General features: G+C 37.9%; 1 protein-coding gene across 1 annotated transcript in view; it reads left to right on the top strand.

Annotated features, from left to right (window-relative positions):
* brinp2 (bone morphogenetic protein/retinoic acid inducible neural-specific 2) overlaps positions 1-26,350 on the top strand; it is a 176,389-nt gene that overhangs the window by 111,075 nt on the left and 38,964 nt on the right. Inside the window, exons 4-6 of the mRNA XM_063885029.1 lie at positions 3,925-4,115; positions 6,989-7,170; positions 14,191-14,296. Coding sequence (XP_063741099.1) covers positions 3,925-4,115; positions 6,989-7,170; positions 14,191-14,296 — 479 coding nt within the window. The remainder of the gene's footprint in view (positions 1-3,924; positions 4,116-6,988; positions 7,171-14,190; positions 14,297-26,350) is intronic.

Here is a 26,350-nt window from a genome sequence, read left to right on the forward strand (position 1 = left end):
TGCATGGGTCGGTAGATGGAGTAGGTGCCCCTGAAACACATCTCAGTTATTACTCATATGACATGAGTGGGTGTTTAGAGGGTATTCATAAGATGTTCAATTTCCTTAGCCTTCAATATGACTGACTCATTTTAAGGTAAAATAAAGACCAACTAAAATTAACTAGAAAGGGAATATTTAACTGTTTCGTCCTAAGATAATGTGAATATTTGATAAGTGTAATGTAATTATATGCAAGGGTTGACTCCAGTGTTAAAAATGGGTCCAATTGTTTAGAAGTCTAGCCAACCCAATTTTTACTATTTCTTTTACTTAGGTAGACATTTTCTTAGTAATGTTCATGGTCTCAATTGCCATCTTCAGTACAGCATGATGTTCACTGTAAATTATAGTTAGAGTAAAATAGACAGCATAATAGGCATTTTTTATGGCGTGGTTACCTTGTGATTTTAAGGTCACTTTGACAGTGTTTTCCAGTCTGTGTGTTCTTTGTTTTGTTGCGTTAGGTTACATTTTACACTAAGGTGGCCGACAAATGCCTATACAACATTTGGATGTACCACTCCCTCTTCTGAATCAAAACAAATCAGTTTGCAAAAGCCAGAAGGCCAAAGTCAAAGCTTTAAAGTGGTCTTCAGATCAATGAGTGATGTAATGTTGATTACTCTCTTATTTTGTACACTCTATGGGTACAATTTTGTATTATAAGACAAAAGGCAAATCAATAAGGCACACATCTTTCTTATGTGTTTACCACTGTGGGAATTACTTTTATTGTTACTGTGCATCCAGTAAAATACTGTCTTTTGGGTGCTGGCGTGGGGATTTTGTTTCAGGTACATGTGAGATTATGAAAAATGATCCAGGGAATTCAGTTTGAGTAACAGATCCCTGTGTTTGAAGGGTCATCAAACAACAAACAGTAACACTGCAGTTTTTAATACTATGATACAGGGTTTTATCACAAAGTGAATCATTTTATCCTTCGTCACAGTGATTGCAAGGTAAACAGTTGAATAAGCCGTTTATGTTACAAAGTCATCCATGAAAGTGCATTCTCAGTATCTTCTTTGTATGTGTGTGGGGGGGGGTACACTTTGCACTGCATCTGTGTCCAGGCTACTGACATAAATTGGTGCATTATGTAAGGATAAACCTCCTAATGAAGCACAAGTTGACTGTATGCTCCTGGGGCCATTCCTACAGAGGAAAGCTTTGTCATGGTTTGTGCTAAATGGTTACAAATCTGAGCTCTCCTTTGAAGACTAATATGCAACGTAGCAGCTACAAACTAATTACATTGCTGTCTTTGCAGGGGTGCAGTCTGAATGACCATATGCATATTAATAAGGGACTAGGCCGATTGTATGCATGCAAGTGTTTTCATATCAGGATATCAACAACATAACACAGTATAGTTTTGCTGGTAATAGTAAACTATTGACCTCAAAAAAGTCACTGAAAGTGCAGCCAGTAAAAAATAAGACAGTGATACAATATATGTACCTCCCTCTGTGTGTTTGTGTGTGTGAAAGGGAGAGTACTCATGGGGAAAACACTGTCACTGCTGATATTTTGTTCAGAGGGAATGCATACATAATGTGCTAATGTTTAACGCTGCTTGTTTTTGCCAGCAAATGAATGCGGATCTGTACTTTTCTCCTGGTATTTGCATAATGTTCATATACCTTGGGGTTCCGCTGTGGCAGGAGAGAACTGATAAAATGATTATCAGCTACTTAAAATGGATGAATTTTCAGGACTCATCTTTCTCTCTTGTTGCTGTGCTGTTGACCATTTGAATTTAAATTATTTCTTTGCTTTTGCACAATATCTGCTTCACAATATTTTATTATACATAGCAGTTTCCTGAGGCTTTTATGGCATTTTTTTTAGCAATATCATTGTAAGTGCAGGTGTATAAGTTAAACTCCTAAGTGTTTGTTGGGGGGGATTATTCGCCAAGTTATAAGCAAAACAGGAGGGTCTTCAGTTTGCAACAGAAGATGTGTTGACTCTCCGCTGTCCTGATATCAACGGGAAGCTCGATCCGCCATTTGGGAGTCAGGATAGGAAAAAGGCGTGTCTTTGTTGAAGTGTACCTGGTTCCACTTCGCAGTGAGGGAGAAGCAAGCTGATGCAGAGCATGTGCTGGAGTCTATAGTTTGACCATGTCTTGGAGCAGATCCTTTTACAGCAGGATAGGCCAGTGTCTTGAAGCATATTCTGGCAGCCAGTTAGCGAAGGAGAGGTGTAGTGTGGGAGAACTTGGGGAGGTTGAAGATCAGTCTGGCTGCAGCATTTTTAATTAGCTGTAGAGGTCGGATAGCATTTCAAGGTAGACCAGCCAAGAGGGAGTTAAAGTAGTCAAGATAGCACAATATCACATACTGTGACCAGGAACAGTCAAATAGTTCTTACAGATAATGCTGGTGATGGTTTGTATATTGGTTATTGTCAATACATGCTGTAAAAACACCCAACATCAACATAACATTTAGAGTGAATCAAAGCATGACATATCCCATTCCTCTGTTAAATAGAGCTGCATGGGAGTGCCACAATGACTTTTTACAACTAAACTACGACAAATCTGATATGATCCTCATTGGTCCAAATTCCCTCACCCAAACAGCTCAAGATTTCCACCTCACTGTCAACAACTCCACACTGTCCCCCTCCCCCCTCTGCCGCAACCTTGGTATCATCTTCGACAATAACCTCAGCTTCAACCATCACATCAAACAAGTCACCAAAACAGCCTTCTTTCACCTCAAAAACATCTCCCGCCTCCGCCCGTCACTATCTTTCACTGCCGCCGAAACCCTGATCCACGCCTTCATTACATCCCGCCTCGACTACTGCAACAGCATTTTCTATGGTACAACCTCCAAACTCCTCCATAAACTCCAATACATTCAAAACTCCGCCGCCCGTCTTCTCACTCACACCCGTTCACGCGATCATATCACCCCTGTCCTCCAGAACCTCCACTGGCTCCCCGTCCCTCAGCGTATTCAATTCAAACTCCTCCTTCTCACCCACAAAGCCCTCCACAACCAGGCCCCCTCCTACCTCACTGACCTGCTTCACCACTACACCCCTCCCCGTCACCTCCGCTCCTCTGATGCCAACCTCCTCACTGTCCCTAAAACCAAGCACAGAACCTGGGGAGACAGAGCCTTCTCCGTTGCTGCCCCTACCCTCTGGAATTCCCTCCCCAACCACATCCGTGACTGCAATGACCTCACACTTTTCAAATCACTACTCAAAACACACCTGTTCCACTCTGCCTATAATTCTTAACCACCACTTTTCCTAATTCTGTTTTTGTTCTGTCTGACTGTTGTATTGTGCTGTTCTATTTACAATGTATCTACTTTTCTGCGTTTTCTTGTGTTTCTGTGTTTTTAAATGTATTTTAATTACTTATTTTTCATCTGTAAAGTGTCTTTGAGGGATTGAAAAGCGCTTACAAATAAAATGTATTATTATTATTATTATTATTATTATTATTATTAAATGCTCCTTCATTGCCATGAAGATGTAGATTGTTTTCTGAAGTATTTTGAGGCAAAAACACATATACCGTGACGCCACCTCATTACAGCACCATGTCTCCCTAATAAATACAATGTTTACTTTTGTTTGAGTGTAAAACTACAGTGCCTAAATGTTCTTGTTAAAGATAACTGAGCCTTAATTAAAGGTATACATAGATATTAGGTTAATTTGGTCATACTTAATTATAATTAATTCTACAGTGATGTGAATGTTGCTTTAAACTTCTGTTATTCTGGCCCGCTTCAGTCCCTTTCAAGCCTCTTGTGTATGAATGTGTCCGTATGTGCTGTTAAGCTCTCCTGTTTTAAAAGCAATTTGGACTGTGTGTGTATTCACCTTTTCCTGTATTCATATTTTCAGGGAGTTCAGCCACTGGAAGGTGAACAGCCTGGCAACAGAGAAAAGAGATTTCCTCAAAGCCCCATTGCCCTTAGCACCAGAGTTCCTGCGAAACCTGCGGTTACTGGGGCGACGGCCAACCCTGCAGCAAATCAACGAAAACCTCATCAAGAAGTACGGGACCCATTTCCTCGTCTCTGCTACCCTGGGAGGTAAGGAAGTGACACACTCGCCTTTATTCTCGGGTTATGAAATGTCGGGACACACCAAAAATAGAGCTACTCATTTTGGTTCTCAGAGGAGTTATAGCTATGCAAGTCGAGTGCTGCAGGAGAGTAGAATCTATGCCTGCTGATATTTTTTTCAGGTAAAAATGTCAAGTGACCTGCAGAATTCATCAGAGGTTGTTTCCCACAGTTGTTTCCTTCTCCTCTTTCCCTCTGATGATCATTGCATGCTGCTACAAGGGCCTTACAAAGCAGATGAGGGATTACATTGACCCGTTTCTCAGCATATGTCTCTTTTTTTATTGGATTTCTTTTTACAACCGATCTCAGAGGAGAGAAGTAACTCACAAAACAGAATCGCAAGGGCTATCGATTGTGTGCGTCCGACAAAATAGGGCTGAGACCTGTGTGACGACCTCATGATGTTGATACACTGCTGATCCTTGTCACCTCATAGCAGCTTAGATATACAAGTACGGTTTTACAGTTTGTTTTTTCTTGTTGAAAATTGATAGTGAGTATAAAAGACTTCAGCATCCAATCATTACTACCATCAGAGTAAAAGGACATTTAAAAGCCCAGGCACTTGCATTAGTTAAAACCTTAATTGTAAGATGATACTTACTACATATTACAGATAATGGACTTCAGATTAGTGCCATACATGTAATGTTTAACATGTATTTATTACTAGATATAACATTTCTTTACAGGCAGAAGAACTGAAGAAAAGCTAAAACACATACCTTGTGTGTCCTGAAAAAGAAAGAATTTAAAATATTTATATGTACGTGATCAAATAAATACAATTTTAAAACATTTATAAAGTAGCAATAAGAAAAACATGGGTAATAAAAGTGAAAAAACTCCCAGCAGACCTTCGGATGTTTTTTGTTGATGTGTAATATTTGAATCCCTCACCACCTAACTTAGGCTCCTCTTATCACTGGGCTGCATGGTGGCATCAGCTTGGGAGACAGAGACAGACATGAATTCAGAAGCAGACTGATAGTTAGACTCTATATGTAATTAACAGCCTCGACTAAATAGTCTGAGCCAGTCTGCATACTGATGAGGGCTGAGCGAATGCGCACATACCCAATCTCATTTTCTCTATCTTTTGTTCTACTGTTTTCATCTCTTTCTTGCTTGTTATGGCTGACTCCCAAGCCATGGTTACATTGAGCTGTAAGTAAACTTTGTGGTTTTGAAATAAATAAATTGATGTCATGACTGACAAAAACAAAAAACAGTCAATGATAACTATTGTGAAAGCAATGAAACATGTTTGTTAGTTATTGTAGACACAGCATCAATTGAAAGTCTGGCCATCCATGGAGACGGATCCCGCCTTATTGTTGTTCAAAAGATTATTTCATTTTTCCCAGTTAATTGGGTATTTCTCTTTTTCTTTCCCTTATCCTTAAATGGCTATTTTAGGGAGTGCCTTGAAATCAATCTCAGCCTCCACTCCCTTTTACATACACACAGTAGTGTCACTAAATTCTGATAAAAAAATTCAACATGCCTTTGACTGTAATTGACACATTTATACTTACATAAGACTTAAGTTCAATGGAATGGGGTAAATATAGTGCAGATTATAGTGAATAAGAAATGATTACATACTCAACCCCAACTAAGATTATAAATGCAGTCTACTTGTGAGTCTTGGAATGATGAAAACCAAATCAAAAGTATCCTTACCGAAAAAGGGGTGGGCTAAAGTATTAGCCTATTACTGCAATTACCAATACAATCAAACACGACTCTGTAATATAATAATCTAAATTCCCACCAAACTTAGGTAAGGTTGTGCCCCATCATGGAAGCTAGGAGTGATGGCCAAAGTTAGCATAACTAATATTCAACGTTGTGTATCAGGCAGACCTGTTAGCTCGCCTGGCTGTCGCCTCTCAGTTGTCGATATCTACAGCTGAGCTATCCAATGAAAAATGCGTGTATAAAATAACCCCCCCAAAGATAAATAAAAAATAGAGCCCCACTGTCATTTTTGAGAATGTGGCGCAAGCTAACAATTGTTATATTTCATTAGCATTAGCCAGCTACTGCGAATGCATGTGATGCTAGCTAAATGCCAAATTGCTATATTAAACAATTATCTTTGAACTCTTTATCAGACTTTCGGTGTGTAATTCTCAATTTTCAAATGCTGCTTTCAAATCTTAAATTGAGAGTGCCTGTTGGATAATTCAGGAAGTGGGCGTTAGGATTAATGCCAGTAAATATACAGAGCCCTGCCAGCTCTGACTTTCTAGAATGATTCAAATGTAAGTAGATATTTAAGTGACAGGAGTGACTGGCATTGCTCAGCAAGACTTGGACGCACTTGATTATTGGTCATTGTTTAGACATAACATTACCCTTGACATCAGTATCCTGTTTTTTTGCTACATTATTTTATGAGGAACATGCATATTTGTACTCATAATGTGTAAAAAATAAATATAAAGAAAAACTAAACGCATGCATGTTATTAAATCAAAGGACAAGGTAAACCTACTCTGGTGTGGCGTTGTTAATAGATTTATAATTGACTGATGAAAGTGAACAAAACAAAATAAAAATGATATATTTTCTGCAAAATGTTAAGCAGAATGTCACTTATTTTCTGGTAAGGATAATATCAGCCTGCCGCACTGGCACAGTGAACCACTATAATTGAAGTGACCCTTCAGCAATTTCCCCTAGGTAAGCAGAATAAAAAGAGAATTCAATACTTTCTTGGGTTAGATTACAAAAGAAATTAGTAGTTTTTTCCATAAGATAATGATAGAAAACAGAGTTGAGGGGACTTAATAAGTTACTCAATTTAACAAATGTTTATTTATCCACAGGAGAGGAGTCGTTGACCATTTTCCTGGACAAGCAAAAGCTGAATAAAAAGTCTGAGGGTAACAGCAACAGCTCAGTGGTGTCTCTGGAGCTGCTCCATCAGCTGGCTGCTTCTTACTTCACAGATCGAGAGAGTACCCTAAGGCGACTGCATCACCTCCAGATTGCCACCTCTGCTATAAAGGTACTGTACACATGCGCACAGTGAGAGACTAAACATACACACAGCACACACACAGATACATTTTCAAGCAGAGCCAAAAATGTATATATGTCACTGTATAGCACCTGTGCAAATACCCTGTTTATTTCCTTTATGTAGACTCAGTTTGCAGTTCTCCAGGTCCACAAACAACCACTCATCAAGGTAGACACGAAAACATTAACGCTCCTGTAAAACTGTCCCTTTTGGATGTATTACTCCACGCTGTGCCTCTAACAAATAGCTGTGCTTGGTCTCAATATATGCACACAAACAGTCTTTTTTAAAGATTATCTTCAAGGTGCATCATTGCTCAAAAGCTAGGGGAGGGACGAGGAAAGCATGCGAGGACATAAAAAAAAAAAAAAAACTGGCAGCCTGGAATAAACGCACAGTGTATGCACTGCAACCCACAGAGGCACTAAAGCGAGGCAAATGTCAAGTTTCTTGAGAGTCCCAGTGGGAAAGTGTGTTTATGCATACTGTACTCTACTGTACGCCACCTGGAATGGGTTACAGGCTGCTGTGTTCTCTCCTGTAAGTACTGGTGCACTTGTATGCATGAGGGTTATAACACCTGGTACTTATCGTTAGTTCTGTTAAAAGCTGTTGGACTTTTGACACTAGAATTATAAGTGGTTTAACACGTTTTGAGCATGTATTGGCATGTATAACTCAGTCAATTCACTTTACTCTCCCCTCAATAAGTTATAATTTACCCGAAATCCATCACCAGGTTTTTCAGTCATTAATTGCATTAGGAGCATCCACTCAAAGAACACTGACAAATAAATCCTATTATCTCCTGTGCCTGGTTTTGCCTTGTTTAAATCGGTTTATTTCCTCCTGACGGAAGCAAAGCATTATTGTGAGATACATTTGTCATATTGGAACAGATTTTCTGGCTGTTACGCAATGACAGCAGGTGTGTGGGTGGGTGTACTCTGCTTTCATGCTTCAACTTCAATAGCAAATAAGATTGAAATGAGTTATAGCTAGGTGGCTACTTTGTGTGTACCTTTACAAGTGCTGTTCTTGATGACGCTGTAGGTGACAAGTTGCCACTATGCAGAGGTGAGATTGACCATTTATGTTTCCAACAGTCAGTTTAAAAAAAGACACTAAAGCAAAAAAAGTTACCTAAACTCTTGGCAAATTACAACATGTTATTGAAATATAATGATGGGAAAAAATGTGTTTAATGAAGAAGATATTAGGTACATATTAGTGAAAGGGAATCTGTGGGAAATAGCATAACATACTTGGCTACAGTGAAGAACATAGTGGAAGAAGAATAGACCTTTGCATACTTGGAGCAATACAGTTTTTATTTATTCGCAACAAACCAACACTTTATATGCAAGCAACAATAGCATTCAAGAATTTAGAGTATTAATGCTGAATCTCATTAAAACTTCAGCAGAGAAACACATTGTCTGCTAAGCCTGATTTAATAAGGAGCTGAAATCTTTGCTCAATTTGATACATTTGTGTCTGTGGGGGGAAGCTAATGAGTAGCTGCTGCACTAAAACAATCCCTTATCTTTTGCAAATAAGTCAACAGTTGTAAATAAGTAAATGGCACCACTAAGATCTGTTTTCCCGTGTCAGTTAGTCTGGTTTCAATCCATCCAGTATGTATTTGTGAAATGCATTTTTTACAAATCCTGTTTCTCCAGCCTATTAAACAGCCCTGCCTTCAGTCAGTTTGACAGTGTGTCAGATGCTGCAGTTTGGTCTGAGTGGAGCCTCCTTAAATATACAATTATGTATAATATCACATAATGTCTGATATTATTGACATGAAAGAAGCATTCAAAAACATTTGGTATGATAAGTCATATTTAAGTCAGTAGTAAATAGGGCGATCCTCAGGAGCATATGATGTAATGAATCTAGTATTGTTAGAAATGAGTAACTACCATTAAATACTGCGTCACTACCCCAGGGCAAATTCCTACTTTTACTGCTCTGTATGTCAAACTGTTTTAATAGATGCACATTCTCCCAGAAATGTGCAATTAAGAAAAAGAAAGAAAGATACATGTGGTTTTCAGTTTAAAAGGTTAACATTTCTAATTTGTTGGTACTTGATGTAATTTTACCTAAATCCCTTTAGTCACAGTTGATTCGACAGTCATTTAGATCACCTGTTGCGCAGGGTTTTGGGATAGGCTCATTATTAATAATTGGATGCAGCTTGGGGCAGTAACTATCTTGGCCAATCAGGGCGTGTCTTTAGAGTTAAGTGAGGTTGGGAACTTCACACTCTGGTAATTCTGATCCTTCCTTTACTTAATCTATATACATAATTCCAGCATATAATGTCCGCAAGAAACTCAGGTCTTTTAGTCCTTTTGAAAATAATTTCCTTTTCTCACTTTTGTGAGTAGCTGTGATTTATATGATTATTAAAACCTAGCTGGAGTAATTTTACACCTTTACACAGGGTTACCTGTACAGAGGAAGATTTTAGTGATATTCATGCAACAGTTCATGCCCACAGGCTTTATTAACTTGGTTTATTTGAATACACATTTCCCTTTAAAGAACAAATATTCTCTTTTTATACAGCGTCCTTCACAATTGAAAGGCTTCTACAAAAACACACACAGTTCCCACTATGGTTTGAAAAGAGACTGCTATGTTTGAGTTGTTGTCAAAGCAACGTGGTGTAATTTATCAAAATGAATCCACCGTTAAACCTTGTTTTTTCACACCACAGTTCTCTCTCATGACAAAATAATATAATTAGGATGTGGAATATGTACCTGAATACATTTGCATATTAATCATGAAATGCAACAAAACTAATTTCCTTGAAACAATTCAAATTCTTAATAACCTCAGACCAACCATGTGCATATAGAAATATGCAATGTATGCATTATTTGAATTTAAATGTATTCATTCTTATCAGAAACTTTCATGGAACATCTGTTCGAAAATAATATTAAATGGATTAAAAACTGCACATAGAGTATGAACCAGATTACCTGTAAATCATGACGTAAATAATGCAGCTTTCCTTCTGGAAGAAAGACAGGCAGGTAAATAGTGTAGGTGTTGTTCAGCTTTTGCAAACATCCAGTGTTTTCTCCTGCCTGCCCATATACACACACACACACACACACACACACACACACACACACACACACACACACACACACACACACACACACACACACACACACACACACACACACACACACACACACACACACACACACACACACACACACACACACACACGCGCACAAGCACAAACTCACAAGCACAAACTCACAAGTGCACACTCAACACAAACAAAACCAATCCCACCCGGAGAGGAGCATCCTTTACATGTGTCTGCTAAATGAGTATCTCCGGTATGCAAGCCACCTGCCGGGCCGTGTTCTGCCAGATCAACTCATCACCCCAAGAGGAAGTGACACTGAGTGGGAAGTACTTGACCTGTGTCCATGTACGCCTCTGGGCTCTGTCGCTGCAGCAGTGTGTGGGAGGGGGGAGTGAAATACATTATCTTTATCTCTGGCAATAAAGTGGAGGAACCTCAATCACACATTTAGTGCAGACTTCCGTTCTTTGAGAGAAAACTAAATCCTCTGTAACACCTGTGTGAAATGTTCTGTTTGTAATGGGAGGAACTGGCTGTGTATGATGCAAAGGAAGGCCGTGTTTCATTTTACCACAGCCCTGCCATTTTCAAGATCCTGAATCCGCAGGGAACTGTAGCCAGCTCCTCTATAAAACCTCATCATGTTGTAGTAAAAAATATTTTGTGCAAATTAACATTTTTTATTGACCACTATAGTATATAGCCATATAAAAAGGAAAAGTAAAGCTTTTTACTCCTGAAAAGTAATTTTAGAAATACATCTCCACAACTTTAGCTGTCACTTAAATATGCAATAATACTTTATGGTGTTTACATTTAATTGATGTTGTCATATAACAAAATAAATAACTTCTTAGTAGTAAATCTAGCAGTTTGTTTTTGGGATGCAATGGAACCAGGTCATAAATTGGTCCTTGGTCATCACATTTGCTAAAAGATAACGCATAATTCCATATGTTTTTTTCTTTATCAGCTGTTTGTCTTTGTCACAGGGATCATCCTAAGTAGCACTCCTGGAACCGGGGCTTGTCTTATTCTATATCTATATCCGTATTCTAGTTAAAACGTGAAGGGAGGAAAAGACCATCAGTGCCATCTTTTGATACAATGCACATCAATGAAGAGGTTACATAAGCATAACAAAGTAAATAGAATGATGTCTTGTTTGACAATTGTTTATATTATCATGTGGCTGTTGATACAGGAACAGTTAGGGAATGTAAAACAAAGTGTTTGGGGTCATGAGAAAAACACACAGATCCTGCCATGTTTGAATAAACATTAAAAACAAAAATGGGCAAGGTTGAATTATCCACTCAGTGAAGAGCTCTTGGGAGTTTTCAACAAATGCACAGACGGGGGTGGCAGCTCTCAGGTGGGTTATCATTGAAGTTCCTCACATGAGTTACAAACAAGCCCAGCATGTATTTGGTGTAACACAGTTTAAAGATAGCGTTCTGCTTTCATATTTTCTGCAAAGAAAAGCAAGTAAAGTGTAGACCAAGGGAATAAACCATGCTAAAGGAAAATAAACATTTAACATGAGAAAAAAAGAAAAGGACTCATGGAGTTCTTGCATTAAAGTGATACTTTATACAAGTATGCACCTGTTAGCATCGACTTTATTAGGAACAGGCTGCCTCAGAAATTCCCCCTTAGTTCAGTCTGATCAGAATTTAAGAGGCTAACTTTTATTTTAATACTAATATTTACTAACTAATATTTTTTGTCAATAAAACAACAAATTTGAGATGCAACAGTGGTGTCTTTTTTTAATTATCAAAGCAAAGATTATCTTCATTCATCTTAAACAACGCCCCAACACAGCATCTCTCCCCTCCACTAATCCCTCTTTGCTTCTCGCCTTTATGTTCCTCTAATCTTTAACCACATCTCATTGACTTCTCTCTTTCTTTGAGATATTTGAAAGATGTTTGAGATATGTATCTTTTTGTAGCGCCTTGAAGGCTAACTTCCATGTCCTTTGATAATAGATGCAGTCTCAATGCAAGAAACAGTGTGTAGAATTGAGGAAAAACATTAAGGATGGCAAGTGCGCACAGATTGCTTCATTTGCCAAATAGCGTGATTTAGCTGGGAAATGGCTTTGCCAGAGGCTATATCCGTCTTATAAAGCTAATTGTACTACCTTAAAGCACTCACTCTGGATATAAACTATTTTTTGTACCCTTGCTCATTCATACTTTAAGTTATTTCTCTTTCTTTCCTCTTCCTGTCTTTAGTCTTTAATCCTCATGTTCTGTTTTTTCTCAAGCGTGCTCTTTGAATATATCATTTGCGCCCACATTCCTACCCTTTGACTCTTCATATACTTGGCTTTTATATCTCATCCGCTGCTCTCTCTCATTATTGTGTCTGATTTTTTTTTTTTGCAGCCCTATAGCTTTTCACAACATTTCAAAAAGGATGTTTTTTTGTTGTTATACTAATGAGGTTTGCGGTGAAATGTTTCATCTGTAATTAATATTTAATTGATGTGACAGCAGATATGTGGATTACATCTCTTCTGGTCAGTAAGTTGGTTTAATTCATTTGTGAAATGAAAATACCCAATTTAGAAACATATCTGTATCTGTCTACAGAAAGATAGAATGCTAATGTAAGGGCAGATGAGAATTGGTTATAAAAACACATACATATACCGTACATATTTTTTTCAGGTTTTCTTTTCAAGGATATCAAGCAGCAGGAGTCATTTTTAAAATGATATAACATTTTCATCCACCTCTCTGTTCGTTGCTCATCTTGCTGTTGTCCTAAACGTAATTTAAGTCATGTTTTAAAACAGCGGAATAAAGTTCAAGATTCAACATTCAAGAAGCTTTATTTATCCCGAGGGAAATTGCTGTGTAATAGTTGCAGGACAAAGTGGGAAAGTAATACAAAGTGAGAGGTAAAATCAAACTAACATAAAATAAACTAAGTAAATACTAAGTAAAAGCAATACAATTACAGTTAATACATAGGTATATACAATATACAACAATACACACTGTGCAATTTAGCAGCATATATAAAAATAAAACAAGTATAAACTAAATAAAGTGATACATGGAATAGGATGAAGTGACATTTTGGCCTCAGGACGCAGTGTCTCCACTGTTCCTCTGACCTGAGGTAGATAAGTTAAACAGTCTGATGGCCACAGGAAGGAAGGACTTCCTTTGGCGTTCTGTCTTACACCAGGGGGGAATGATTCTGTTGCTGAAGGTGCTTCTGTATGAGGTTAGCACCTGGTGGAGAGGGTGAGCGTTGTTGTGCAGGTTACTATGCAGTTTACTCAGCATCCTTCTCTCAGACACCACCAACAAAGAGTCCAGTTGGACCCCCAGGACGGAGCCAGCATTCCTGATGATCCTGCTGATCTTGTTGGCGTCTGCTGCCCTCAGCCTACTGCCCCTGCCTGTGGTGTGGCCACCCAGAATCCAAAATCATAAGACCTGCTCCAACATCTTTAAAATCTTACCTTTTGAATACTAATCTGGTTGCGTTCAAACACACACTTGCACCAATTCTTTATTAAACCAGAACAAGGCCTCAGACCTAATGCAACCTTCCCTTTGTATCTCTTTAAAGTTAACATGTTCCTTTTCAAACACCTGTGCTTGCTTTCTTACTCCTTTCCACGGTTCTCCACGAGACAGCCACCACATTGCAGGCAGCTCTGGCTGCAGGTATGGGAGGGAAGCAAAATTTGGCGATACTTTTCCCTGCTGTCGGGGGCTCTGCCACATCCAGTCCTCTGCCTGCCTTCACACACCCTGCCTGCCACAAGCTGTGTACTTTACTGCCAGAAATGGGAAAAAACACCAGTGCTAAACAACAACATATATATTAAAATATATATTTCCTCTGTTTCCTAGGTAACTGAAACAAGGACGGGCCCTCTCGGCTGCAGTAACTACGACAGCTTGGATTCAGTTAGCTCGGTGTTGGTGCACAGCCCGGAAAATAAGATCCACCTAAAGGGTAAGGCTCTATATCACACACACATACAACCTCTCATGTATGCTCAGCCTACATTTGTGCAGACGCATGCACACACACACACACACACACACACACACACACACACACACACACACACACACACACACACACACACACACACACACACACACACACACACACACACACACAGACACACACAATCACAGCACATTGACAAAAAGAAAAAGGTCCACCGAGGGATTTCACGCACACGCACACACTTGAACACACACTCTGTCACCACCTCCATCCACCACCCTGCCAAGACTCTCACCTCCTGTGTGTAGTAGTTGGCCGGGATGACCCTTTACTTTACGCTGCAGTAGTTTATATGTCTGTTCTGCCTGACTGAATCTCGGTTTCATGGGGAATGGGTTATCTTACCATGCTGTAGATGGCCCATATCTGGCAACACTGACCCCAACCTGACCCCTCTGACAACTACACCAGAAAAAGGAAAGCTGAAGTGGTAATCAAAACACATAACCTAAGCAATCTGATGATGGTCATTGGTGGAATAAGAAACCTCTCTTTGACATTCAATCACACCGGTTAAAATAATTCTGGGTAATGTTCTTAGCCTTTATACCCTTATTAATTTTGGAACACTTGGTGTGCAGTGAGTTTTGCAGCAATTTGCCCAGTGATATAGTCCTACCTACTGTATAGTTTTGTATACACTTTGTGGCAAACAAGAAAAGGTTTCAGTGTCAGCACTTGTTGACAACTGATTACATTCAGAATGGTCCATCTTAAATCTATGTGAACCTTGAAAGTTTGATCTTTTTGTAATACATGGCTGTCAGACAATCAGTTGTTGTTACTAAGGTTTGTTGTATAGCGCACTGTGCTTGTATGATTGTGACTGATAAAGCTACTCGAGTATCTGTTTGGCAGGGCTCGTGTGTTAATACAATAATTATGGTATTTGTAAGTATTATTAAGTAAATGATCACCACTCAATGGGATACATCTTAATTAGATATTTGGAGGGGAAAGCTGGTGGTAAGTCAAACATTAGGATAAACTATAATTTAAGTGTGTATTGACGTACACAGTATTTTACAGTAAGTAGCAGCCATAAACATGGGATGTTCAAAATGTCTAATGTTGGTGATCCGGGAAATAAAATGTATGAACTAAAAGCATCTGATGCATGCTACAATATTAGCAGGCCTGCTTCCTAGTTAATATTGATATTTGGAAAGACCCAATCACCTCACAGGTTTCTCAGGCTCCTATCTGCATCCAAATGTTGATTTTAGTTGTTAATAGTCAAAGATAAAACTCAGATTATTTTTGAGTATAGCATAAAAAAGGTAACGCTATTGAACATGTGGTTCCACTGATGATATGATTAAAATTCCCTTTGAGGACGGCTTGTGAGCCATGCACACAGCTGCTGATGGTTTACACATATGCCGCGACGGAGCAGGAGGTGGTCAGTGAACACTCCAGTGAATATCGGCATCAGCATAACACTCTATATAAATGGGAAAAAATTTGCTTATTTGCCACATTACCATATTTAATATGGACAAGAGATCCCCATTCTTCACAGCGATTACACTACTGTGCCTTAAAATAAATGTAAGGTGCATGTTTTTCGCTTCGCTGTAATGCTGAGTATGCACCTTGTTTATTAGAAGGGAGAGCCTTACTGCCACTTCTAGCAAATACTAACCTTTATCAACAAAAAGACAAACAATTGCCGTTTAAAATGTGGTTTTAAGTTGAAATGGTATCTTTATAATCTTGAGTTTTATTCACACAAATCTACCTCTTTTACCATACAGTATACAGACTAGCTCCCTCTAACTGTCCTTGATGTTGACACATTGCATACCATAGTTGTGGCAAAAACGCAGCCGAACAAAAGATTGGGTTACTTTTCAGGAAGAATTTTAATATTAAGGCTACAGTATTTTCACTTCATTGTTTGTTTACTATACTGTCTAGAATGTTGTGTGTAGAGAGGCTACTGAGGGTAGGAAAGGGCTTGCCTTGAGTCTCTGCTGTGTTGCATATTAATTGATACTGGATTATTGCATAATAAACAGTTATATATATAAAAAAATTATTCAATGCAGATTATTTTTAGATGTCTTAATCCATGCCATAACATGATATTTTAAATAAGCTCTGATATTACCATAGTTTTTTGTACACCCTAATATTCAACGGGAACTTGCAAATCACAATTGACTCACAGGGTAATTTCCGTTGGATTTTTAAGGGAGTCAGCATTTTCATCGTGGGGTGGCTAACTACCTTGGTCCCATTGTTCTTTTAGACCATGGAGAAAACTCATCATACTTTTGAAGCAATCTCCTATAGACTGTATTACTGCAGGTGTTAATAATTCAATTGAATTGATGATTGCAACTATTTTGCAAATCTTTTTGGCACAATCTCTAACAGGGCAAGCTTTTGGGCACACTGTCTAGTATAAAAAAAATATTTAAAGAACATAAAGAAAAGGAGAGAATGTCAAAATACTAATACACTCCCTGGCCAGCCATCTATTCCCTTTCCTTTTAGGATAATTATCAGTAGCACTGATCTGTAATCTTTTCTAAAAGGAAGTCAAAGGGAGGGCAGACTTTCTTGTCATTTGTGTGTGTCCTTGCGACTGTACCTAATCCCAAATTTGAGGTATCACACATTGTATTGATCCACTGCTTCACAGTGAGCACTTTAGCTATTGTAAAGCCAAAGGCAATAGTGTTGTTGAAAGGAATATGCTATGTCCTGCTCTTCTAATAAGAGATGAGTATTATCAGCAGGGGATCTAAATTATGTGGCATCCAACAAAGTGCGAAAAACAGGTTGGTTTGAGAGCAGCAGCTCTATTACGAGATGAATTTGGACTAATGTCATACACTCATACTGTATGTCTTATTTGATATTGTTATCTTATCAAACTTGTTTCTAGCAGCAGGCAGTAGCTTTCAGACAGAAAGCTCTAATAAACCAACTGCAATGTACTGTATGTTACATGCCCACTAAATTACAGACATAAAATGGACCAATTCAAAGACATGTTTCTATTTCTATCTTAAAACTCTGATTGTACAAGTGTTCTAAGTTCGATTAACCTTTTTTCTTTTTGTAATTTATTTTTTATTGACATTCAGCATCAAACGAACAATTCAATACAGTTCAGATACAGTATCCCATATATCCATGTTTGCCACAAATGTCAGAACAGTTTTGTATAAAAGATACACACATTTAAAAAGAAAAAACTAAACAAAAAGGATAACAAACTATGAACAGGTAGGGAGTGATCTTGTCTTCCTAACATAGGCCTAATCAGTGGTTTGAAAAAATAAAATCAGGTCTATGGGGCGTTATGTTGTTAATCCATTTTTCCCAATGTGAAGCAAGTTGTTCCAATTTATGATTAACAGCTGTTATCTTCTCCATTTTGTAAATGTCCATTGTAATTCCTTTTTTTCTTTTTTATGCACAAATGTGCCGTTAAAGACTAGTTTCAGCCTGATGAATACTAGTTATCCGTAAAAAGGTCATATTCCATTAGCATCTTTACCGACCCCTTAACTGCAATGATAAAATACATCTCAAAAGCCAGATGACACTAAATAATTACAAAGGTTAATACTAAAGCTGTTGACGATGTGTTTTACCTAGTTTGATGCCATAAAACATTTAACTATAATCATTTCAAGAGTAATATGAGAGAGAAAGGTGTGTCATAACCACAGAGATATTAGATGGGATAATATTGTAGCCTAGGTGATAACACTGTAGATGTAACAGTAAATTGATTCTCGATATGGGACTGCGTAAATATTTATAACTGATCTCTTCAAGGTGTGCATACCTGTTATTTTTGTACACTATGTACCTGAAAGACATACCAGAAAATGCCACAAATGATTGTACATACCACTAAAAATGCATGTGTCTCATTATTGCACAAGACCCAATGTGAGCAATTAAATGTTGAACATTTAGCTAAAAGAACAGATGTTTGTTGGTGGAGACCAAACTAAAGATACAAGTATACAAATAACATACCTACATTGGTCAGGTGACCAGAAATCCCCCTCCCAGCAAATGCTATTGTGGCTTTGTGTCTGTTGATAAAAAAAATAGCTAAGTGACTTTTAAACTCATGCCTATCATTATTTTAAAAAGGTTTGATTGATGCGTTGTTATACATGGCTTATCATTGGGAGGAAAAGGAAAAAAAAAACAAACATACAAATTACAAGTATTTACTCAAATAAAAAGGCTAGTTAAGAGAAATTAATCAACGTTTCATAAATGATGTTTGGATTTTTTCAGGAAAAGTATTTAAGACATCTACTCATCTTTCAAGTGTTAGTTATGGATACATTACATGAAACTGACTGCCACTCTATGAATCCCATATATTGTCTTATATATAAGTTTTGTGATTTTCCCCTACACTGGATGCCTAAGCTCTCATTCTAATTACTAATAGTGTAATGTACGTTGATTTTGTAATAGGATTGGAGAACCAAAGTAATGTCCAAGGGTAAACTCATCTTCTAATTCCAACCAATTATCCTGATCGGTTTCATTTAACCAGATTTGAGGACTGTTTTACTGGCAGTCCAATCAATAACAATTAGATATTGCAAGTTGTTTCTGGCTTTAGCACTATATTAAAATTGTATTTATGTGCTTATTGAGTCATTAGTTATGGAATGACTATCTACAGGGAAGCTTATTTAAGACAGAAAGCTCTGTCGGAGGATACATTCAAATATAACTGTTGGAAATGATTAGCTTTTCCCAGTAATTCTTTCAATTCCTACATGTAAACCTCTTCTCAGAAAAGGATGAACCACTACAGAACCTCTTTGCATTTGAGGCTCTTAACTGCTGATAACTCACAAAAGCAAAGAAGAAACCATATCAGTTAGAAGGCAGGAAAGGGTTACATCATTTCGTGGTGATAGGGTAGACACTCTAAAGCTCAGTCCTGTACATTTTCTTGCTTTGTATTTTCTATTCCCGGATGCTTCAAGACTCCACTGTTCTTATACTCTCTGATCTCTGATTGCATGGCTGTGTCTGTGTTGTGTACCTTTGGGCTTTTGCCTGGGTGTATGTGTGTCACTGCGTTGGTGCCAACAGTGGCTACCCTTAATGATTGTCAGAGACTGCCTGATTTTAGCCTTGACTCGGAGCCACGCTTTAAAGTGTATTATTTAAATGTTTTTGCCATTCCTTTTGCTTGCCAAATCAATCCTCTTTAGCTGTGCAGCTGTAGCGTGCATGTTAATGTGGTTGTTAGTGTGGGTGGTGTAATGAATATGAGTCCATCAACAACACTCAAGTGTCTAGGGACAGTAAGTTTGGTAACAACGCACTGGAGAGTGTGGGGAGAAATGTGGTATTCATAATACATAAACCACTGCATTATATAGAATAAGCAGCCATTGAACATCAAACTAAAGAAAGCAACCCGTCTCTCATTACAATGCCCCATGTGGTCATCGGGTTATAGGGGAAAAACTCAAGGCAAAGGCAAGTGGACTCAAAGAAATACAGAATATAGTATGTGTACCCTACATAACATTCATCCCCGAATCTCTGATGAACATGTTGACAGATCCTGACAGAAGGTTTACTGGGACCTGCAGTGATGTTTATTTTCTGTATGTGTTGGAATGAAGAAAACCAACTCCCTCTGTGCCCTGAATGATTCTTTACAGTGTTTCCTTTTTCTTTTTTGACTCGATGCCTGAATGATAATTTATTTTCCTTCTTTAAAACAATAATACATCTTTGAACAATTAATTTTAAACAGATGTAAAGTTTTTCTACCCACTGAAATGATTTCATTATTGAGCCATTCCATGCTTAATATTACCCAAATTGTATTATTTAGCCATAGCCATAGCGATAACCTGTAAAATGCTTTCACCAACTGCCCTACACTGTATGGATGTGACAGCCACCATGAACGTTTGGTTGAAAGAAAAAACCATCAGGATAAATTATACAAAACAATGCTATCCATATGACAAGAATTGTGTTTTTGACCTATTATGTCGAGACTGGAATATTTTAATTTAAAGTCGTCCAACCAGTTTTCTCATTAGTCAGTCCTCAGCATCCACAGCTTTCATAGCAGTTTTTGTGCAGTGTTGTCCATAGTGTGTGATTGCTGCTGATTCAGCTCCCTTGGCAACCCCTTTAAAACTTGATTTTCTGACTGCTCATGTTTCTTGTTGCAATGCATATATTTTATGTATGCAAATGTGTTTATTGGAGTTTAAGGTAAGGTGAAAGAGGTTCAGAAACTGAGGAATGAGAAGGGTTGAGGGGTGAGATGAATTTGGTTGAGAGCCAGGTGAGGATAGGGATTGATGATAGGCATAGGCCAGGAAATGTAGTGGTGGGAAAATCTAAGGAGTGTGATTCTGGGTTGGTACAACTTCTCAATTTGGTCTCATGCTTCATCGACCTCCTGCGGTTCCTGTAATAAGATAGAATGTGGTAAGGGAGCAGAAAGGTTATTTTGGAAGGGGGAAACTAACTGAGAGAAATGGGAGAGAAAGTGTCCTACTCTAGATAGCACATACAAGTGGATCAGTTAAAGCTTTGTTCTTGATATTCAGTTCATAACCTATTACCTTCCCTCACAAAATAGCTGTTCACTGCCCTTACAGTACCAACCCTTATAACCTCATTGTCAAGCAATGCTACATAGTTTGTAGCATTGAAATGCTAAGTAGTCTTTACATATGGTTAGTGTAATTGAACCTTGATTGGTATATTATTTATTCTACAAGCCTTATTATGGTCTTGTTAGGTCAACATCATTTAACATTCAATAATCCCAGCAATGACCTGGTTGAGTGAAACATCTTGACTGAATAGAGATTTGTTTGAATAGGATTTGGCTAAGGGCTAAGGTTGGGATTAGTGTTTAAGGCATGGATAAGGCTGGGAAACTAAAAACGTAGGTTAGGTAAGGTTAGGAAAACACTGTGAAAGTGTCCAATATAGACATTATCCCTAGGTTTATAGCCTGATAAAGAGCCCAACTGCAGATATCAAGTTAAAATAATATGTGTTTCGCCCCACTGTGCTAAAACCCACTTTGTACATCCATTATTACTTGATCTCCCTCTGTATTGGTAGCTATAAAACGTTTTAATTCTCCATTGAGAGCATTTTGAGTACTCTCAGGTCTCCAACACAGCCCAATGATGCTTGAGAGTAGCAACAGTCACTTTATTTGTAGCAGCAGGGATTCTACCCTCAAAGGACTTTAGCAACAACCTCAACTGTTTGATACTCAGGCTGTAACCTTGTCCCCTATTCCCTCCCTATCATATGTCCACATTCTCCTGGAAAGTGCTTTCATAGCACCTGTGCTCTCGTTTAGACACTAACTTTATAGGTTCGAATCCTTGAATCATTCCATTTCCCAAAAACTCTTTCAGTATATTATATTTCCAAAAGTGAATCTGTGTCGAGAAGGCCCTTTCATACAGACTTGTTCAAGGCTTCACATAGTCCTTGTACATCGTACTTATCATAATATCCTCAGTGTATGTTTGACACCAACTCACAGTCAAGGAAAGGTTATCTCTGTGACATGACATAATTAGATGGTATGTTTATGCATATTAGGAGATGAAATGAATTATATTATGCAAAGGGAATTGTTGCAGTTTTGGTGTATTGCAAATGTATTCATTGTAGGCCAATATTCACTGGCCTATGAGTTATCTACTACCTTATTTTAAGTTATTTATTTCATCAACTGCGACTATGAGATTACGTTTAATAGATTTTGAATAGAGGCCAATTTTAACTGGTCTCTATTGTTGTTCATTCCTCCTAAAAATGTCATTTTGATTTATTGATTTATAAATTTGATCTTGCGTTGCAAGACATTACCATGAATGTATTTAACACAAAGTTTATTATCTAAAATGTTAGGGAGCTACCGTGCTGCTCGTTTAGGTGAGTGAGTATGCACATAGATAGCAATCTATGGGCAGTGAGGTGTGGGGTTGTGTGTGTGATGGTGTGTGTGGTTGAAGTTGTGTTGCTGGTATGTTTTGGTTCAGCTCTCAATTTGAAAAGAAGTGAAAAAGAAAAAACATTTAAATTGCCATCTTAATGTCAAATAAGTTACCAAATAAAGGGTTTAAATTGGCTCATATCAATATTTGTAGCCCAAGAAATAAAGTGTCTGAGATAGAGGAAATATTATCACGTGGTATTCATTTGTTAGCAATATCAGAAACTCACTTAGATGACACCTTTAATGACGCTGCAGTGGACATTCAGGGATATAGTATATTTAGAAAAGACAGGAATGCATATGGAGGTGGGGTGGCAGTATACATTCAAAAGGAAATACCAGCTAAAGTCAGATATGATTTGATGTCTGCTGATATTGAAGTACTTTGGTTGCAAATTCATTTACCTCATTTGAAACCTTTGTTAGTGGGATTTTGTTACAGACCTCCTAATTCAAACCTAAATTATTTAGAAAAAGTATGTCAAATGTTAGATAAAGTTTGTGATCTTGATAGAGAGATTTATTTTATCGGTGATTTAAACGTTGACTGGAATATGTCCCACTGTGCCTTAAAAAATAAGTTGCAGACAATAGCTAATACAAGTAACTTGGTACAAATGGTGACTAAACCTACTAGGATATGCATAAAGAAAGGTGGAGCAACACGTGCAACTTGTATTGATCATATATTTACAAATGTTAGCCATTAATGTTCACAGGCAATATCAATTCCAGTAGGGTGTACTGATCATAATTTAATAATTATCGTGAGAAAGACAAAGGTGCCAAAAGCAGGACCGAAAGTAATTGTGAGGAGATCAATGAAATGTTTTTGTGAAGAGTCATTTATAAAGGATGTTCAAAAGATATGTTGGAAAAATATTTTTGAAAAACTAAATCCAGATGATGCTCTTGCAGTATTTAATTTATTATTCATGCAAGTGATTGATAAACATGCACCACTTAGAAAACTAACAGTAAGGAACTTTAGAGCACCCTGGTTAGATGATGAATTAAGAGATCTAATGAAACAAAGAGATGATGCCAAAATTGTAGCTTTCTCATCAAGTTATGAGTCAGATGGGCAAATTTATAGAAGGTTAAGAAATTATGTTACAGCATTAAATAAAAAGAAAAAACAATTGTATTACGGAAATAAAATTAAAGATATTAAGGATGATAAGAAACAGCTGTGGAGTTTAGTAAATGGCATGATGGGCCGTAAGCCGAAATCCACCTCAACATATCTTGAGGTGGAAGGGAAATTCTTGACTAAACCAGTACAAATTGCTAATTATTTGAATGAATATTTTCTTGCTAAAGTGAATGATCTCAGGAGAAATATGAAGCAACCTATAAATAGGAACTCCACTTTTCTAATAAATGATTTAATTATGGAACATAAGAATTGTAAATTTAAAATAGTGAAAGTGACAATTGCAGATGTTGAATGTCTACTAGGTAAATGTAATGATAAACCGCCAGGTGTGGATAATTTAGATGGTACATTTCTTAGATATGTTGCTAATTTGGTTGCAGAGCCTATCTGCTATATCATCAATTTGAGTATTGAAAAATGTATTTGCCCACAGGCATGGAAAATAGCAAAGATTATTCCACTTGCAAAAAATCCAGCTGGACCATTTTCTGGTACAAATAGCCGCCCAATAAGTTTGTTACCAGCATTAGGAAAGATAATGGAGAGAATAATTTTTAACCAAATACAAAAATACTTTGAAGGTAACAATCTTAACAGTGATTATCAACATGCTTACCAGCCGGCCGGGCCATTCAACATGTACTGCTTTAACACAAATGACCGATGACTGGAAGGTGGAAGTAGATGATAGGAAGTTAGTGGGTACAGTACTACTTGATTTTAGTTCTGCCTTTGATGTCATTGATCATCCATTGTTGTTGCACAAGCTAAAACAATATGGTTTTAATCTGAATGCGCTGAGGTGGGTAGAAAGTTACTTGACCAATCGATGTCAAACTGTTTTTTTTAATGGAAGTTTGTCAAAGATTAAGTCAGTCACTTGTGGAGTTCCTCAGGGTAGTTGTTTGGGGCCACTTTTATTTTCTAATTTTACAAATTATCTACCATTAATGCTACAAGAATCCAAAATTGTAATGTATGCAGATGACTCGACAATATATGGAGCAGCTTCATCTACAAGTGAGCTGAGTCACTGTATGAACAAGGATCTAGAACAGATCTCAGAGTGGGTCATAAATAATAAGTTAGTACTTAATGCTGGAAAAACTAAATCTTTAATGATAGGATCAAATCATCAGTTAAAAGGTGAACCTAAATTGCTATTACATTTAAACCATATTGAAATTGAACAGGTCAAGCAAACGAAATTGTTAGGTATAACTCTGGATCAAAAATTATCTTGGTCTAAACAAATTGATAATGTTGTATGTAAAATGGGAAGGGGTGTGTCACTTGTTAAAAGAATTGTAAAATCTAGATGCTTTGGTTCTGTCACAGCTTGATTACTGTTTTGTTATTTGGTTTAGTGCTGCAGAAAAAGATCTAGACAAACTACAAGTAGCTCAAAATAAGGCAGCACGATGTGCACTGCAGTGCTCCTACAGAACCAGAGTGACTGAAATGTTGGAGACCCTTAAATGGTTGTGTGTCAGACAGAGGTCCACTTATACTTTGTTAAATTTTGTTAGGAATATTACAGTGACACACTTACCACATATATTATCACAAAGGTTTATATCGCAGTACACTCAACATAACTATCAAACAAGACATGCAATAGAAAGAAGGTTCGTATTACCCACATCTAAATCAAATATCAGACAGAAAACAGTCATGTACAGAGCCATGGTCAGCTGGAACTCTTTACCAGTCCACATAATTCAGGAAAATTCTCAAGTACATTTTAAAAGGTTGCTAAAACATTATATGAGCATTACAGAGTAAAATGTAACTGTGCCTGTGGTTTGGCCTTGTGATGATGGCTAAAATGTGATGACCATTTTTTTCACTTCATATACCATTGTTCATATGATGAAATGAGTTGTTCTATTTTGCTTTTAGTTTTGTTTAATGTTTGTTCTGTGTGTGTGTGTGAGGACCCCAGGAAGAATAGCCAACGCTTATGCTAGTGCTAATGGGGATTCTAATGAAGAATAAGAATAAGAATCCTGCGTAAGGACAACTCACAATATTGGCCATAACAGAATCGCCTGAATGCAAAAGCCTTTCCCACTAAACTCAACCTTCTCCAGCCTCAAAACCTATTAGAAAGTAGTGTAGCATTCGCGGCTCCGCTGCACGGCTGGCTAGCTTTTTGAATAAGGAGGACACGGAGGATCCAGTTGAACCAGAGAACCGGGTTTTATTACCCTCACCACAGACTTAACCCCGGGGTTGGAAGACTGCCCAAAGCAACAAAAACAGGCTAGACTATCTAGGAGGCGGACGTTCTTCTCCCCAATTGTCTTTCTCTCTTCTTCTTCGCTCTCCTCCATCTCCGCAGCTCCACACTCTTCTTCTACTCTCTTAATTCCCACCCCGTCTTTCTACCCACCCTGTCCAGTTAACTAGGGCAACATCCTCCCCCCATAAATCCCCCCCCCTTTTGAGTCTCTCCCTCGTCAGCGCTGTAGGGTTGCTACATTATGTAAACATACAGTTTGTACATAGTCATTTTTATTCCAATAAGCAAAATTCCCCTTGAATTATGTGCCCGTCTGTTGACAGTCCCATTGAAGGGATAGTTCATCAAAAGATGTGTCTGGAAGTCAATAGTGACTTGCCTCTAATATATTACACAGTCAAGGCTGTGTCTTAGTATATAGGAAGGATTTGAAATGTCCTTAAAGAATGTTCAGGCCGCACTTTTAAGAGAGAAAGCACACCACCTGACAGCTGCTTGGTGGCCTTTTCAGAGGGACTCCAGGAACACCTCTAACAGACCATCCCCTACAGCACCACAAACACACCTTCAGAACTCTTTTGGAAT

The sequence above is a fragment of the Eleginops maclovinus genome, chromosome 6, assembly GCF_036324505.1.
Source record: "Eleginops maclovinus isolate JMC-PN-2008 ecotype Puerto Natales chromosome 6, JC_Emac_rtc_rv5, whole genome shotgun sequence".
NCBI lineage: Eukaryota > Metazoa > Chordata > Actinopteri > Perciformes > Eleginopidae > Eleginops > Eleginops maclovinus.